Source organism: Leiobunum rupestre, chromosome 4 (assembly GCF_980474605.1).
Source record: "Leiobunum rupestre chromosome 4, qqLeiRupe1.1.hap1, whole genome shotgun sequence".
NCBI classification, from domain to species: domain Eukaryota; kingdom Metazoa; phylum Arthropoda; class Arachnida; order Opiliones; family Sclerosomatidae; genus Leiobunum; species Leiobunum rupestre.
The window spans coordinates 59,913,426-59,926,683 of record NC_143387.1 but is presented as its reverse complement, the minus strand read 5'-3'; the positions used below and the strand labels follow the sequence as shown (position 1 = coordinate 59,926,683).

The following is a 13,258-nucleotide window of genomic DNA, read 5'->3' as shown; positions in this document are numbered from 1 at the left end:
TCCATAACGGCGTAACGAGTTTTAACAAGGTACGAATGGGTCGATACGAAATATCCCCGGTAAAGGCTCTTAGCTGGACTTCGAAGGGTTCTAGTGGCAGACGGATTTCAGTGTACCAGGCAGCGACATGGGTTAGGCTTCTCCGTATAGCGCGGCTTTCCAGAAAAGACCGGCTATTTTTAAGCTTAACTTAAAGTTTTTAGTACGAAAAGTCTATTTTGAATACGGAAGCGTGTTTTCTACGAAGCAGTTCGAAGCGATCACTTTTGTAAATCAGCCAGCGCGTTTTTATAACGAGCCATTTCTAAAGTGCGGTACGCCTATCGCGTTGTAAATATTTAACGAGTAAGAGACCCAATTTTTGCGATAGTTTTTCGACCAACCGAATCCGTTGGATTTGGACAATGGGACCACGATAATGCCGATTCAAGCGGGATTCGAACAGTGACTATCTACCGTTTTCAAAAGTGACTAAAATGCGCGGAAAATTCGTCTCTCCGTTTCATCACCGCTTCAAAACTTCGCCGTTCACGGAGCAGAGCGTTTGATTTACAAGCAAGGGCACATTCGAAAAGGAACCCGACACTGGTTTTAAAGTAAGTGTCCCTTATTATTTTAACAATATTTGATTTTATAAAAGAGGAGCTCGAAAATGTTGCTCGTGCAAATCACGCGCGCCAAGAATATTCTAACAAAGCTCTGTCTTCTGCGGTAAGAGAAACGTGTTAACAAGTTGGCTCCGACCGCAAGTTATTTATAAAATTAACTAATAGTGGAAAGTCTAATTTTGCTGACATTATCCGTTCTTTAAATATCACCTTCATATATAATATTATTCGAGAATCATATTGAATTTATCACTATTTTAAACATTATTTCAGGAATGTTACACACCTGATATTAGATTAAAACCACTCTTAAATACTTCTCAGGGAATATGACAGACCTGGTACAGTGCTTACACTATTTTATATTTCAATAAGAAAAGCTAAAACCCCAATTGAAATATTTTTTTACCCTTTTTTTATAATTTTTGTATTCTTTGTTCGGTCAATAAAATATAATTAATATATATATATATATATATTATCATAAGCATATTCAAATTACATAACATATATTACGTTACTTGAGATAGAACTTCACAATACGTCTAAGTCTGGAACCGACGCAAGGTTGTACTTTTACCAAAATATCGTAGAAAATTACGGTATAAATCCACAAATCCAAAAGTTTCCTTTTTATTGAAAATCCTGCAAATAAAATCCTGGATTTTGTAAAAAATCCCAAATCCCGTAGTCCAAATTGCGACCCCTCGGAACCAACTCTTTTCGAAAACCTCAAATGTCGGATTATTAGACACCCCATAATAAATCGTTTTCGGGGACATGGGCGGGGGTTGGAGGACCTTGACCGGAAAGGGACTTGATATAAGTGGGGTGGGGGCTGCGAATTAGATTCATTCGAGGGTAGCCTTGCTCTAGAAACCGGTACGGTACAGGGATAGCTCCGATCCAATGTCGCGCTGCAGAAGTGGGCAGTAGCGGACCTCGGCCACAATCGGAGCGTTTGTTTCTTTATTTGTATAATGATCGTAAAAACAGCGCACGCCAGTCTTTCGTCCGACGTGCCGGGGGGTTGGGGACTAGCTCTTCCACCCCTTTTGTAACACGCTTTTTCAACTTAAGACAATTGAAACGTTACTTATTCGTGGCATACATTCAACGTTACTCCAACAACGGCTACACCTCCATTTACAACACCTTCGCGAATGATTTAATGAATTCAAAAGAATAAAAAACAAGCGGGGATATACTTACACGCTTCGTCACACCTACCTTATTATCTAAATTAAAAACGCTACGAAGATTACTTACCCTGATCCGTCAGAGTGTCAACGCTGTTAGTTTAGACGCGCAATTTGTCGAGGCATGTTCGTAGTCAGCGCGGTCTCATTGCTAGCCTTGTCTTCCCAGGGATAAAAAGGGGGAAGTTAACATATACAACTTTCGAGGGTAAACTATGTCCAACACGATGTGAATAGTCAAAAACAACACTGTTGGAAAAATCTACGCAAAGTCGCCAGACAGAGCAGATTTTCGATATATTACGCGCAATTTCTATACTCTGCGACCATAGAAAAATGGCTTTTAACCAAAAAACAGTTAACTTTATTTACCCGAATGAAAGAAACGAGAAGATACACTATATTTATCTCCACTATTGCATTGCGGTCTGATATTCTATAACAAGATTATCAAACCGAATTGTTATATATATTGAAAGGAAGTACACGTTTTGGTTTAGTTAATAACTTTTATTTATAGCAAACCTCAACGCCATTTACCAAGCCTCCTAATTCGGTAGTGCTGCTAATTCGTCCAACACTCGCACTGCACTTATATGCATGGTTATCTAGCCCAAATTGTTTATTTTCTAAGAAACCCAATTATTAAATTAAAAAACTTTATATTTATGGTAAAAGCGACAATCTTCTGTTAATTTTTGTGACATGTCAGTTAAATTGTTAAATGGTTTCTTTAATTACAATCGTTGTAAATAATACAATCTGTACAGCTTTAGACAGAAGCGTAAAAACTTGGTACACCATTTTATGATTTGTATCACTTTTGTCTGAAGTGTACAAACTTGATAGACCATTTTATGATTTGTAGCTCTGTTGTCTGAAGCGAGGAAACTTGGTATAGATCCTATTATAAACACTGCAGCCTTCGTCAATACCGTGCAAACATAGCAGCTTTGCTCAAAATAGTGTAAAATTGGATGACTTCTGCTCGGATTTTTCTAACAATGAACCTATACTAGGTCATCACAAATATAGCCAATTTCTTATAGTCAATCAATCACGTCACGTGGAAACCTTGGATGTGTTTACCAACTTTCCCTTCCGTGTTCCCAAACATATAACATGCCTGTTTAACAAAATAGGGTCGTGCATTTGGTTCAAAACAACGTTTGTTTCCAAGAAAAAACCTCCCAAAAATCAATCACTCAAACGGTATCTCTAAAACAGAATATCCAAGTATCCCCTTATAGGTTACGTCTGAAAAAACCTGAAAGAATATAAATCCAGAGTTACCTTGACATTATTTTTGCTCTTAAGGAAAATTAAGATTACCGTGAAATGTCACAGAATAAATTCCAAGGTTACCGTTTATTGAGTCTCCGTACCCAAAGTATACGCAGAAATGAACAGTTTGTTAAAACGCGTCGCGAAAACATGATTAAGAATTAAAAACAAAACGAAAGGTTAGATGATGATACAGGTAATTAAGGTTGGAATCTTCGTACGTCGCCGATATTAACTGTAACATCTTTTTCTAAATTAAACTCGAGTGAAATCGATTAAATGTCAAAGAGCCAACAGAACAAATGGTACCTTAATTTACCTTTTTCCCGAGAATCTTCGTTCAGGCCTACGTTACGGTTGTTTGACATTCAAATGTACGCGAAATATTGACTCTCGAATAATATTATTATATTTCGTCAGGTGATTCTTGTTTGTATAATGATGACGAATTAATCTGGAAAAAGTTTTTGTTTCTTTGATAAAGGTAAAGGGTCACGACGCCTGAAAAATGACTTCCGAAACGGTCAAGGTAATTGTCCGATGCCGGCCATTAAACAAGAGGGAGAAGGACATGAATTGCAAGGTAAACGCGCGCCGGACTTAATGGGTAAAGGGTTTCTCGGTGGTCAGCGGACGATAAACTCTTTCTTCGATTCAGCATTAAAACGATCTGACTTCGACGGGTTCCTGGCCCTATAATTTACATTGTAAACGTATAAGCCGCGAAAGAAAACACGCAGGGAGCACGGACTAATTACCATACCTGTTTATTCTCAAATATCTATTAAGAAAACCCCATATTGATGGGGAAAAGGTCGAAATCCTAAATGCTGATATAAATGTATACTGATAAAAGTTCGAGAATCTACTACGTTTTTAATAGTGTCGTAAATAAAGGCCCCCTACAGGGCCTGCGACGCTGGAGGGGCCCCGAATAATAAGGGCCCCCAAGGATCTCGCAATAAAATGCTCCTCGTTATTAGAAGAAACCTAAATGCTCCTCAGGATAAGAAGGGACCCCAAAGACGCCACTGCGTGAAGCACTATGCTTATAAAAAAATTCACTATAACATCAACTTACAGTAGTGCCTCATTTAGTTCGCTAATCACTCCTTTGAAAGTGTGGCATGCAGGACTTGCTACCACCTAGCTCCTACGCATTGTAACCCGGCCACCTGAATTAATGGCTTCAAAAGTCGCTTGATGACTTAGGCCTAAGGTGGTGCCTTGGGTATTAGCCTAGCTGATTATTATTATTAAAGTATAAAAATATATATATTGGTTTCGGTACCTGGAATGGGTTATAATATTTCTTTACCTCGAAAACATTAGGTGGTGGTCAGTATGGATTCCAGTTGCGGCCAATGCAACATAATTAACCCGGCTGACCCAACCGCCCCGCCTAAGAACTTCACCTTCGACGGAGCTTACCACATAGACTCTACTACCGAGCAGATATACAACGAAATAGCGTATTCACTAGTTGAGGTAAACGGCGCTTACGTCTTTGTCAAAATAGCGAATCGGGACTAAAATGTCTAAATCTTTGTACTTTAGAGCGTCACCGAGGGTTACAACGGCACTGTCTTCGCGTACGGGCAAACAGGATGCGGTAAGTCTTTCACGATGCAAGGAGTCCAAATACCGGCCAACCAGAGAGGAATCATTCCCCGGGCGTTCGAGCACATCTTCGAGGCCATCGCGTTGGCCGAAAATACAAAGTTTCTAGTGCACGCTTCCTATCTGGAGATATACAACGAAGAGATCCGTGATCTTCTGGGCAACGACAGTAAGAAGAAACTAGATCTGAAGGAGCATCCGGAAAAGGGCGTCTACGTCCCGGGCCTTTCTTTGCACGCCGTCAATAACGTCAAGCAATGCGAGGAAGTCATGAACTACGGTTGGAAGAACAGATCCGTCGGGGCCACACTCATGAACGCCGATTCCTCCAGGAGTCATTCTATCTTTACCATCTACATGGAAGCTCTGGAGGAGGACACCGACAAAGAACATATCCGGACTGGGAAACTAAATCTTGTTGATTTGGCCGGTAGTGAGCGGCAGGCCAAAACTGGTGGGTTACTTAGGTTCTTCTCGGGTAGTTGTTGAGCTACTTACCAATCGCGAATTATTTAAACCACAGGAGCGACGGGGGACCGTTTGAAGGAAGCTACTAAAATAAACTTGTCCTTATCGGCTTTGGGTAACGTCATCTCGGCGCTGGTCGATGGCAAAGCAAAACACATACCTTACAGAGACTCGAAATTAACGCGACTGCTGCAAGATTCGTTGGGTGGGAACACCAAGACCTTAATGGTGGCTTGCCTCTCACCGGCTGATAACAATTACGACGAGACTCTGAGCACCTTGAGGTACGCGAATCGGGCCAAGAATATTCAGAACAAACCCAAAATCAACGAAGATCCCAAAGACGCCTTGCTTCGAGAATACCAGGAAGAGATTAAACGTCTCAAAGACTTGCTCACCGAGAATCCGCCTGAGATTACCGAACATCCCAGTAAGTTTATTTCACTTCGCGATGTCTCCTTACCTTCAGTTCGCCAACTGTAAATGTTAATTGTAACACAGAAACCGGTCCTGGCGGTGAAGAATTGGACGCAGTTGCTCAGAAAATCAGAGATGAATACGATAATAAGATGCAAGAATTACTGGCCAAGTACCAGAAGGAACAGGAGAGCAACGCCAAGCTCCAGTCGGACGTCAATCAAATGAAAGAACGTTACGAATCGGAGCTAGCCAAACTAAGTAAAGCGAAAAAGGTACGTTTTGCTTTTGTATAGGAATTAGTGACAACACTTTCGAAAAGATTTTAACAAATTATACTATACCTGATCAGGACACACTTCAAAATGGACACGATCCAGATGCCGGGTCGCCTATACCAACTATACAAGCCGGGGAACCGTAAGTACATAATAATTACGATAAACGAAGAATTTCTAAGATGGGTCTTACGGTTTTCTTAGAGTACCGCCTAGCCTAGAAGAAATGCAAGCGCAAGCTTTGGAAAGGTAAAGACTTTGGAATTTCAATTAAGTTAAAAACGAATATTGATGTCTGTCTCCCAAATGTTTAGATTGCAAGAGCTAGAAGAACAGATGGTTGGGGGCGAAAAGGCCAATGACAAGTCTTTGAAGGAAAAACGGGCCAAAAGAAAAACCATAGCCGAGAAGCGAGTCCGGGCCCTTTCGGGTTAGTATTCAGTTCGCTGTAGCAACATAGTCAATAAAGTAATTCCGCATATCTCGTAACCTTGTCAGAAGCCCTGATGAAAGCGGAAGGGGATGATGACGATCGGGTAATGTTAAAAGTGTACGACGATATTCAGGACGAACTGAAAGCGAAGACAACACTAGTTAAGAAAGCCAAAAGAAAGGTACGAGAAGTCCGGCACACACGCGGCATATTTCAAATTCATACCGGCTTTCTTTTCAGATCCAAGCTCTGGAGAATGAGATCAGCGACTTGCACCGCGAATTCGAAACGGACCGCACCGACTACTTGGAAACGATACGGAAACAAGACCAACAATTGAAACTGGCGGAGCAGATCTTGGAGAGAATCCAACCGTGCCTTCGAAGGGACTGCAACTACGCCAGTATCGATAAAATCAAGTCCGAAGCCGTTTGGGACGAGGACATTCAAAGATGGAAAATCCCCGAGCTGGTTATTATGAGAACCAAACTTCCGCCACCAGGTAGTAGTTGGATAACTTTACCTAATCAAAACAATACATTACGACACCACCCAAATAGTGGTCAATATCCTTATAAAAATGCACGATTTTCGCAGGAATACAACCAGGTGGTCGGCCCATGGTAACACAAGCTCACTCGGCCAATAGCAGGCAAAGTTTCTACACTGATAGCGAACCGTTTAACAGTACTAGTGACAACGAACCGTCAAACCAGGATAAATTCTTTCAAGTAAGACAACGAAATGACATTGGTTAATCCACTTGTACTGATACTACTGGTTTGTCCTTCTTACATTAGAAACTAGAAAAAAGCGTCAAAGAAGACGTGGCTGGCAATTACTTCCGTCCGAAACGTCAAGAACAGCTCCTCAGTAAGTTTCAAGGCGCAGCCCAGTTAGTCATTTGTAAGTAATTACTGACCGGGTTTTAGCTAGGCCCCAAAATGGTCGCCTCTAATGGATTGTATAACATCGCACGTGAGACGGTTTCGATCTCTTGACGCTTTCAAAATCACGGCTAGCTATAACATTTCACAGATGCGCACAATTGTACTGTAGATTTAGTCGTAAAAATAATACCACGATATAAATTTCACGAGACTTTGTTTGTTTCGATGTACATAGAATAGAGAGATAGATTGAAAATGTGGTATTCATAAGTTCGACCTTATGTTGTGGGGATACGCTTAAATATTGCAGAACTGGGTGCCTTACTAAATTTTCAAGGTTTTAATCTAACTTTATTCAATGAACTGGGTTTAAAATTAAAAATTATGATTCTTATGATTACCACAGTTGTATAGTTTAAACACTATGCAAAGTTACTACAAAATCCAAATTATTTTTTTAACAGCTTCGCGTAAAGGTCAAAACGGCATGAACAAGAACGGTTTCAACCTGTTGCACGCGAATACCAACGGAAACTTAACGAATAATCAACTTTTGGGGTCGATCAGCCCCGAAAGTCGCAAACCAACTCGTCTGCAAGCGTTACCCATGGGCGGAGGCTTCAACAACTCAACCGTTACCAACCATAACACTATCAACAGCACGAATCACCATAGCAATATTATCGACTTGAACAAAATTAGGCAGAATAAAATGGCCAGGGACAATTTTGAATGGCCAACCTGACAACAAGATAAGTCCCCCTTGGAGAAAAGAGTGCTAGCCAAACTACCACCAATTCCTAATCAGACAGAAGACAGGGCCAATGGTGGAAAGAACAGCGCTCATTTATAGCAATTACTTAACTTAGTGCGCGCCACTTTATACTTATTCAATTCTATACTTAGGCTTACTTTATATCTTTCTTGTGATGGCAGTGTCGGTTATCGCTTAACTTCCGCTTTCTCGTACTTGTACATACCTTGATCGACTAATTTTGTGCTAGGATTACTATTTTTACTAGAATTTTAATTACATTTACGAAATATTAATTTTTATAAAGGGTAAAGTGTTTTTGGTGACTGGGTGGAATAAGTGGTCTGCCATTTGCTGACCTTCAATCTGGTATGGTTATCATAAAACAAGATCTAAGGTTAATGCAACAGCTGGCTTTGATAATCACACCTTTCTAGAATCTAGATCACCTATTTCCAGTGCCCTTCGTTTTTTTTTCTAATTTGGGCCTGTATATCGAAATTTATCTACAAACTTTTCTATAAACAATTTCCGGCTCTATTTTAAAATTATTTCTTAAAATGCGGTATACAGACTAAAAACTAAGCACTAGTTTGGAGTGACTGGTCTTTGATTATATTTTCAAGGTTTCATTTAAACCCAAAAACTAGTTTTGGGGCGTGGTTCCAATAGACCACGCCACAAAATGGTTGTAAAACTACTAGATCAAAGTTCATTATTCTTTAAATTTATATTTTTGTATTAAAAGTTGTTTGTTATTAATAGGAATTTAAATTTTTAGTCAATTTACTTTCCTACAGAATACAAATTAGGGTATTTCGTTTTTAGAATTTTTTTGCGCCAAAGCCAGTCATGGGGGGACTTAAATTATGAAGTGCCTATGAAATACATATAATATATAAAAAAAAATTAATATATATAAAAAAAATTTAAATTAATTTTTCAAAGCAAATTATTAAATAAAATGTTATAGTGATTTTCTATATTACTTCATGAAACTGTAATTTGAAGTAACAAATTGAAATATTTTGTTTAATGAAAAAAGGTTTTGCTCAACCAGATATAATAGAAAACCTTATTAAAAGAAATTTAGCAAATTTTAGGTAACAAATTATAAACACTGTTGTTAAATTCTGTGTAAAATATGTAAATAAAGTTATATAATTTTCCCAATGCTTTTTAATTATAAAAACAATTTTATAACATAAATACTATATAAAATTTAAAAAATATAATTCCATTTTACAAGGTACAAAATTGGCACATATTTTTTGTAACAAAACTAGTAATATATTTAACTAAAGGCATTCAGTCCAGTGATAGCTCGCCCCAAGATTAAAGCATGAATATCATGAGTGCCTAAAAAACAACAATAATGATGTGAAAACTATTACTTCAGTTGAAATAAATTTAGCTTTAGTGTCTAAGGCCTTTGGCCGACACCATAAGTTTGTTCTCAACAAAAAAAAAAATTAGCAACACCCTAATGTGATTTTTTTTACCTTCGTAGGTATTAACAGCTTCTAAATTCATCATATGACGAATAATGTGATATTCATCACAAATTCCATTTCCACCCAACATATCCCTAGCATTTCGGGCAATCTCTAAAGCTTTTCCGCAAGAATTTCGTTTGAGAATGGAAATCATTTCTGGTGTATCTCTGGATGGTACAAATATTTACATACAAGTATACTTTTTACAAAAGGATAGGGTTATTTGAAATTACAGATTTTTATCTTTTAAACGACCAACGTGAACACACGCTTGTAGACCCAAGGCAATTTCGGTCAACATATCAGCTAGTTTCTTTTGTATTAGCTGATTTTGAGCCAAAGGACGGCCAAATTGCTTCCTTAAATATTTTACAGATTGCATTGAAGATATTAACCAATGATTTCTACAATTAGGATTCCTTACCTATCCATCGTATAAGTTCTGGCAGCTTCCATACAAAACTCTGCAGCACCAAGAGCACCCCAAGCTATACCATACCTTGCACTATTCAAACATGAGAAGGGCCCCTTTGGGTAAAATTCATAAATGTTAAATATAATAAATTATAAATTCAACATTTATCTTACTTTAAATCCTTCAACACCAGGTAATAAATGATCTTCGGGTACAATTACTTCATCCATTAAAATCATGCCAGTGATTGAGGCTCTTAATGAAAATTTCCCTTCAATTTTGGGGGTTGACAACCCTTCCATTCCCTTTTCTAAAATGAAACCCCGAAGTTTTCCATCTTCACATTTGGCCCAAACTAATAAGACATCAGCCACTGGAGAGTTTGTAATCCTAATCAAAGTATCAATTATGTAGTTTTTAAAGATAAAAATTATGTCATAGATGACGTACCAAGTTTTGCTACCACTTAACACGTAAACCCCATCTTTCTTGAGATGCCTGGCTTTGGTTTCCATGCCACCTGGGTCACTGCCATGGTTTGGTTCAGTTAGGCCAAAGCATCCAATTAATTCGCCTTTGGCAAGCTTTGGCAGGTACTTATCTTTCTGTTTCTCTGAACCAAACATGTAAATTGGTGTCATAACTAGAGAAGACTGAACGCTCATACAGGAGCGATAGCCACTGTCAACTCTGAGGGTAAATAGGCTTTATGAATAATGCAAAATTAAGAAAATAAATTAAAATAAAACCTTTCTATTTCCCTAATGATTAAACCACTTGCAATGGAAGAAACACCGGCACACCCATAACCCTTAATTGATGGACCCAATAAGCCAATAGAACCAAGATCAGATATAATTTCTGGTTCAAATCCTAAAAATTGGATATGGGTTGTATCAATTATAGCATATGGAATTGGACAATAAATTTAAATAATTACTTTCTAATCTATTCGCTAGCAATACTCTAGGCATTAATTTTTCTTGACAAAAAGTGCGAGTTTGATCTCGAATAGCTCTCTCTTCATCAGTTAAAAAATGATCCAGTTTCAGAGGGTCTTTCCAATCAAACTTTGCTGTTCAAGGTTGATTTAATCAGTTATCTCAATACAAGGTTAGGTTCCAATATATCCAAAATAGAAAAATTACCTTTATCATTAGCATTTTCTTTTGATGTGGAAAAATTTGAAGATTGTGAAGAATAAAGGTAGGCAGCACGATCAGAGATAAACTTAAAATCGTTAAATTTAAATGAATTTCTACATAATTTCGTGGCAAACATTTTGAAAAACTGTTTCCGAAGGTACAGAGTCGCAGAAGACTAACCCATTAATTGGTCAAAAAAATCGCTAAGATAAAGGAATTTAGTTGGGAACATATTACTTCTAGAGCTACAATTTGTATCTGCTGTGGCTGGGGTCTTAAGGAACACTTTCTTGAAAATACAAAATCAGTTATCATTAGTTGGTGGCGTCACCTATCTTTTAAAGAAAATATAATTCTTTTAAATGTAGTCTGCTAAATATACTCGTTTCACGCTAGTGGTAGATCTGTAAGCGTAGCTTTTTCTAGGAACCTTGGAAGTTGGTGGTAGATCAAGGTCCGTTGAGAAAAATATACTAAAGGTCTATTCACACGAGCCAACTTTTTGATCCAACTAGATGAGTCAACTTTGAGTTGAGTAAACTAGTTGGTTCGTGTGAATAAAAGTTCGATGAGTTGATCCACCAAAAAAGTACGCGATAAAAAAATGGATCACTGATCCATTTTTGCTGACTCAGCATTTTGATTTGAAAAGTTGGCTCGTGTGAAAAGGTCTTAAGTTAGCCTGTCTACAACCAGAGTTAGTATTACTAACTCTGGTTTTAGACAGGCTTGGAAATAAGGTTTATTTCTAAACTGGTCTATTTGGCCAGTGACTCCCAACTCTTGAATTATTTAAGTGGTCACGTAGACCAGTTGGTTAATAATACGGTAGATCATTTTTAATTAATAAACTGGACACTGGACCAAATGTCTAGCAACCTTGGGACCAGTGAACCCCTAGCTTTTGAATAAAAAAAACTGGTACGAGCAATTAATAAACTGGTCTTTGACCCAGTGACCACCGCTTATTTCCAAGCCTGGTTGTAGATAGTGCCCCTGGCTTAAATTATTCCCACCAGTAACTTGCGATAGATGACGCCACCGACTGTTTTGCTTAGTTAATGTTAGTTCTTTAGTTCTTTATTTGCTTAACAAAAGATCTGAGACCCATCACGTCAAGACATCGAGAAATGAAATATGTTATCAAGAAGTATGACGTGTACACCTGCTATCTATTATTCTTTTTGTTTTATGTACCTGTTCCTGCCATTGTTACCGATGCTCTACTACAAGCCTAGTTTTGGCTTTTTGAGCAGCTCTCTCTTGAATAAATAAATTAATTTCTAGAAAGTACCCCCAGCCATCAAATATAAAATTTGACTCTAGAAGTACTATATTCCCAATTCAAAAAAAGTGCCGCCATCTGCTAAATATAAAACTAACTAATTACAGAATTAACATTGGGAATAGTACCGCTATAATAACATAGGCTCGTTCGGGAGTCTTAGTTTCACGAAACAAATTCTGAAATTTCGAGTAGGAGGCTCGGAGCACTCAGTCGCCAACTCCAGGCTTGGAAATAAGGTTTATTTCTAAACTGGTCTATTTGGCCAGTAAAAAATGATAAAATTGGCGAATAAGTAGATAAGTCCATAATGAAAAGGTATAATAAAGCTAAGCCCTAAATAAATTTCTTCAAATTTACTTGGGGCTTAGCTTTATTTTTACCTTTTCATTATGGACTTATCTACTTATTCGCCAATTTTATCATTTTTTACAATGCAGTCCATAGGTGGTTCCTTTTAACTTAACATTACGTATATACTAATCTCCACCACTCTCCCCCTATTCGGCTTTCCGTTGCTATGCAACTCGTTTTGAAATTTTTAATATTTAGGCTTAGTTTCTCTATTCGGTGTTATAGTCGCAAGCCAGATTTCCCGCACGGTACTGACGAGTCCCAAATAGGACGAAACCGGTCTACCGTTGGATTTTCTGGCTATTTAATTTAATTTAATTTAATTTAATTATTCACTCGAAGATCTATTTGGTCCGAGTTTCGCGTTTTTTGTTAGCTCTAAGTACTATCGGTACGAGCTATTAGTAAGTTTTTAATTTCTTCAAATTTATTTAGGGCTTAGCTTTATTATACCTTTTCATTGTGGACTTATCTACTTATTCGCCAATTTTATCATTTTTTTATAATGCAGTCCATAGGTGGTTCCTTTTAACTTAACAACCCTATTTGGCCAGTGACTCCCAACTCTTGAATTATTTTAGTGGTCACGTAGACCAGTTGGTTAATAATACC

At 37.9% G+C, this 13,258-nt stretch overlaps 2 protein-coding genes across 4 annotated transcripts; one reads left to right on the top strand and one right to left on the bottom strand.

Moving 5' to 3' along the window:
- Window positions 1–448: 448 nt before the first annotated feature.
- LOC149948560 (osmotic avoidance abnormal protein 3-like) lies at window positions 449–8,314 on the top strand. 3 transcript variants are annotated; one of them, XM_090172163.1, is made up of 14 exons: window positions 449–596; window positions 3,576–3,674; window positions 4,424–4,579; window positions 4,649–5,165; window positions 5,235–5,609; window positions 5,681–5,871; window positions 5,949–6,016; window positions 6,079–6,123; window positions 6,189–6,304; window positions 6,373–6,488; window positions 6,548–6,809; window positions 6,905–7,038; window positions 7,108–7,213; window positions 7,662–8,314. In XM_090172163.1, exons 2-14 carry the CDS (start codon window positions 3,600–3,602, stop codon window positions 7,940–7,942), a joined length of 2,442 nt encoding a protein of 813 aa, XP_090028289.1. In that variant the 5' UTR covers window positions 449–596; window positions 3,576–3,599; the 3' UTR covers window positions 7,943–8,314. The 3 variants fall into 3 exon arrangements, 2 of the variants coding, with proteins under 2 accessions (XP_090028289.1, XP_090028290.1); XM_090172164.1 differs by having other exon boundaries at window positions 6,548–6,812; window positions 7,108–7,180; XR_016480376.1 differs by lacking the exon at window positions 7,662–8,314 and having other exon boundaries at window positions 6,868–7,038; window positions 7,108–7,180.
- An 801-nt stretch (window positions 8,315–9,115) lies between these two features.
- Window positions 9,116–11,173, bottom strand: LOC149948559 (glutaryl-CoA dehydrogenase, mitochondrial). Its single transcript, XM_090173604.1, has 9 exons — window positions 11,011–11,173; window positions 10,803–10,937; window positions 10,612–10,735; window positions 10,313–10,552; window positions 10,036–10,252; window positions 9,872–9,975; window positions 9,681–9,806; window positions 9,454–9,614; window positions 9,116–9,310 (listed from the first exon to the last, which is right to left on the bottom strand). Exons 1-9 carry the CDS (start codon window positions 11,141–11,143, stop codon window positions 9,246–9,248), a joined length of 1,305 nt encoding a protein of 434 aa, XP_090029730.1. The 5' UTR covers window positions 11,144–11,173; the 3' UTR covers window positions 9,116–9,245.
- Between the last annotated feature and the right edge of the window lie 2,085 nt (window positions 11,174–13,258).

Bases quoted from the DNA above. Each gene is read 5' to 3' on its own strand.
- LOC149948560 (XM_090172163.1), top strand. From the start codon at position 3,600: ATGACTTCCGAAACGGTCAAGGTAATTGTCCGATGCCGGCCATTAAAC. The intron at 5,166-5,234 runs GTGGGTTACTTA...TTTAAACCACAG, and splicing joins TGAGCGGCAGGCCAAAACTG to GAGCGACGGGGGACCGTTTG. The intron at 6,489-6,547 runs GTACGAGAAGTC...CTTTCTTTTCAG, and splicing joins TTAAGAAAGCCAAAAGAAAG to ATCCAAGCTCTGGAGAATGA.
- LOC149948559 (XM_090173604.1), bottom strand. From the start codon at position 11,143: ATGTTTGCCACGAAATTATGTAGAAATTCATTTAAATTTAACGATTTT. The intron at 10,736-10,802 runs GTAATTATTTAA...TCCAATTTTTAG, and splicing joins GCTAGCGAATAGATTAGAAA to GATTTGAACCAGAAATTATA. The intron at 10,253-10,312 runs GTACGTCATCTA...TACTTTGATTAG, and splicing joins TTAAGTGGTAGCAAAACTTG to GATTACAAACTCTCCAGTGG.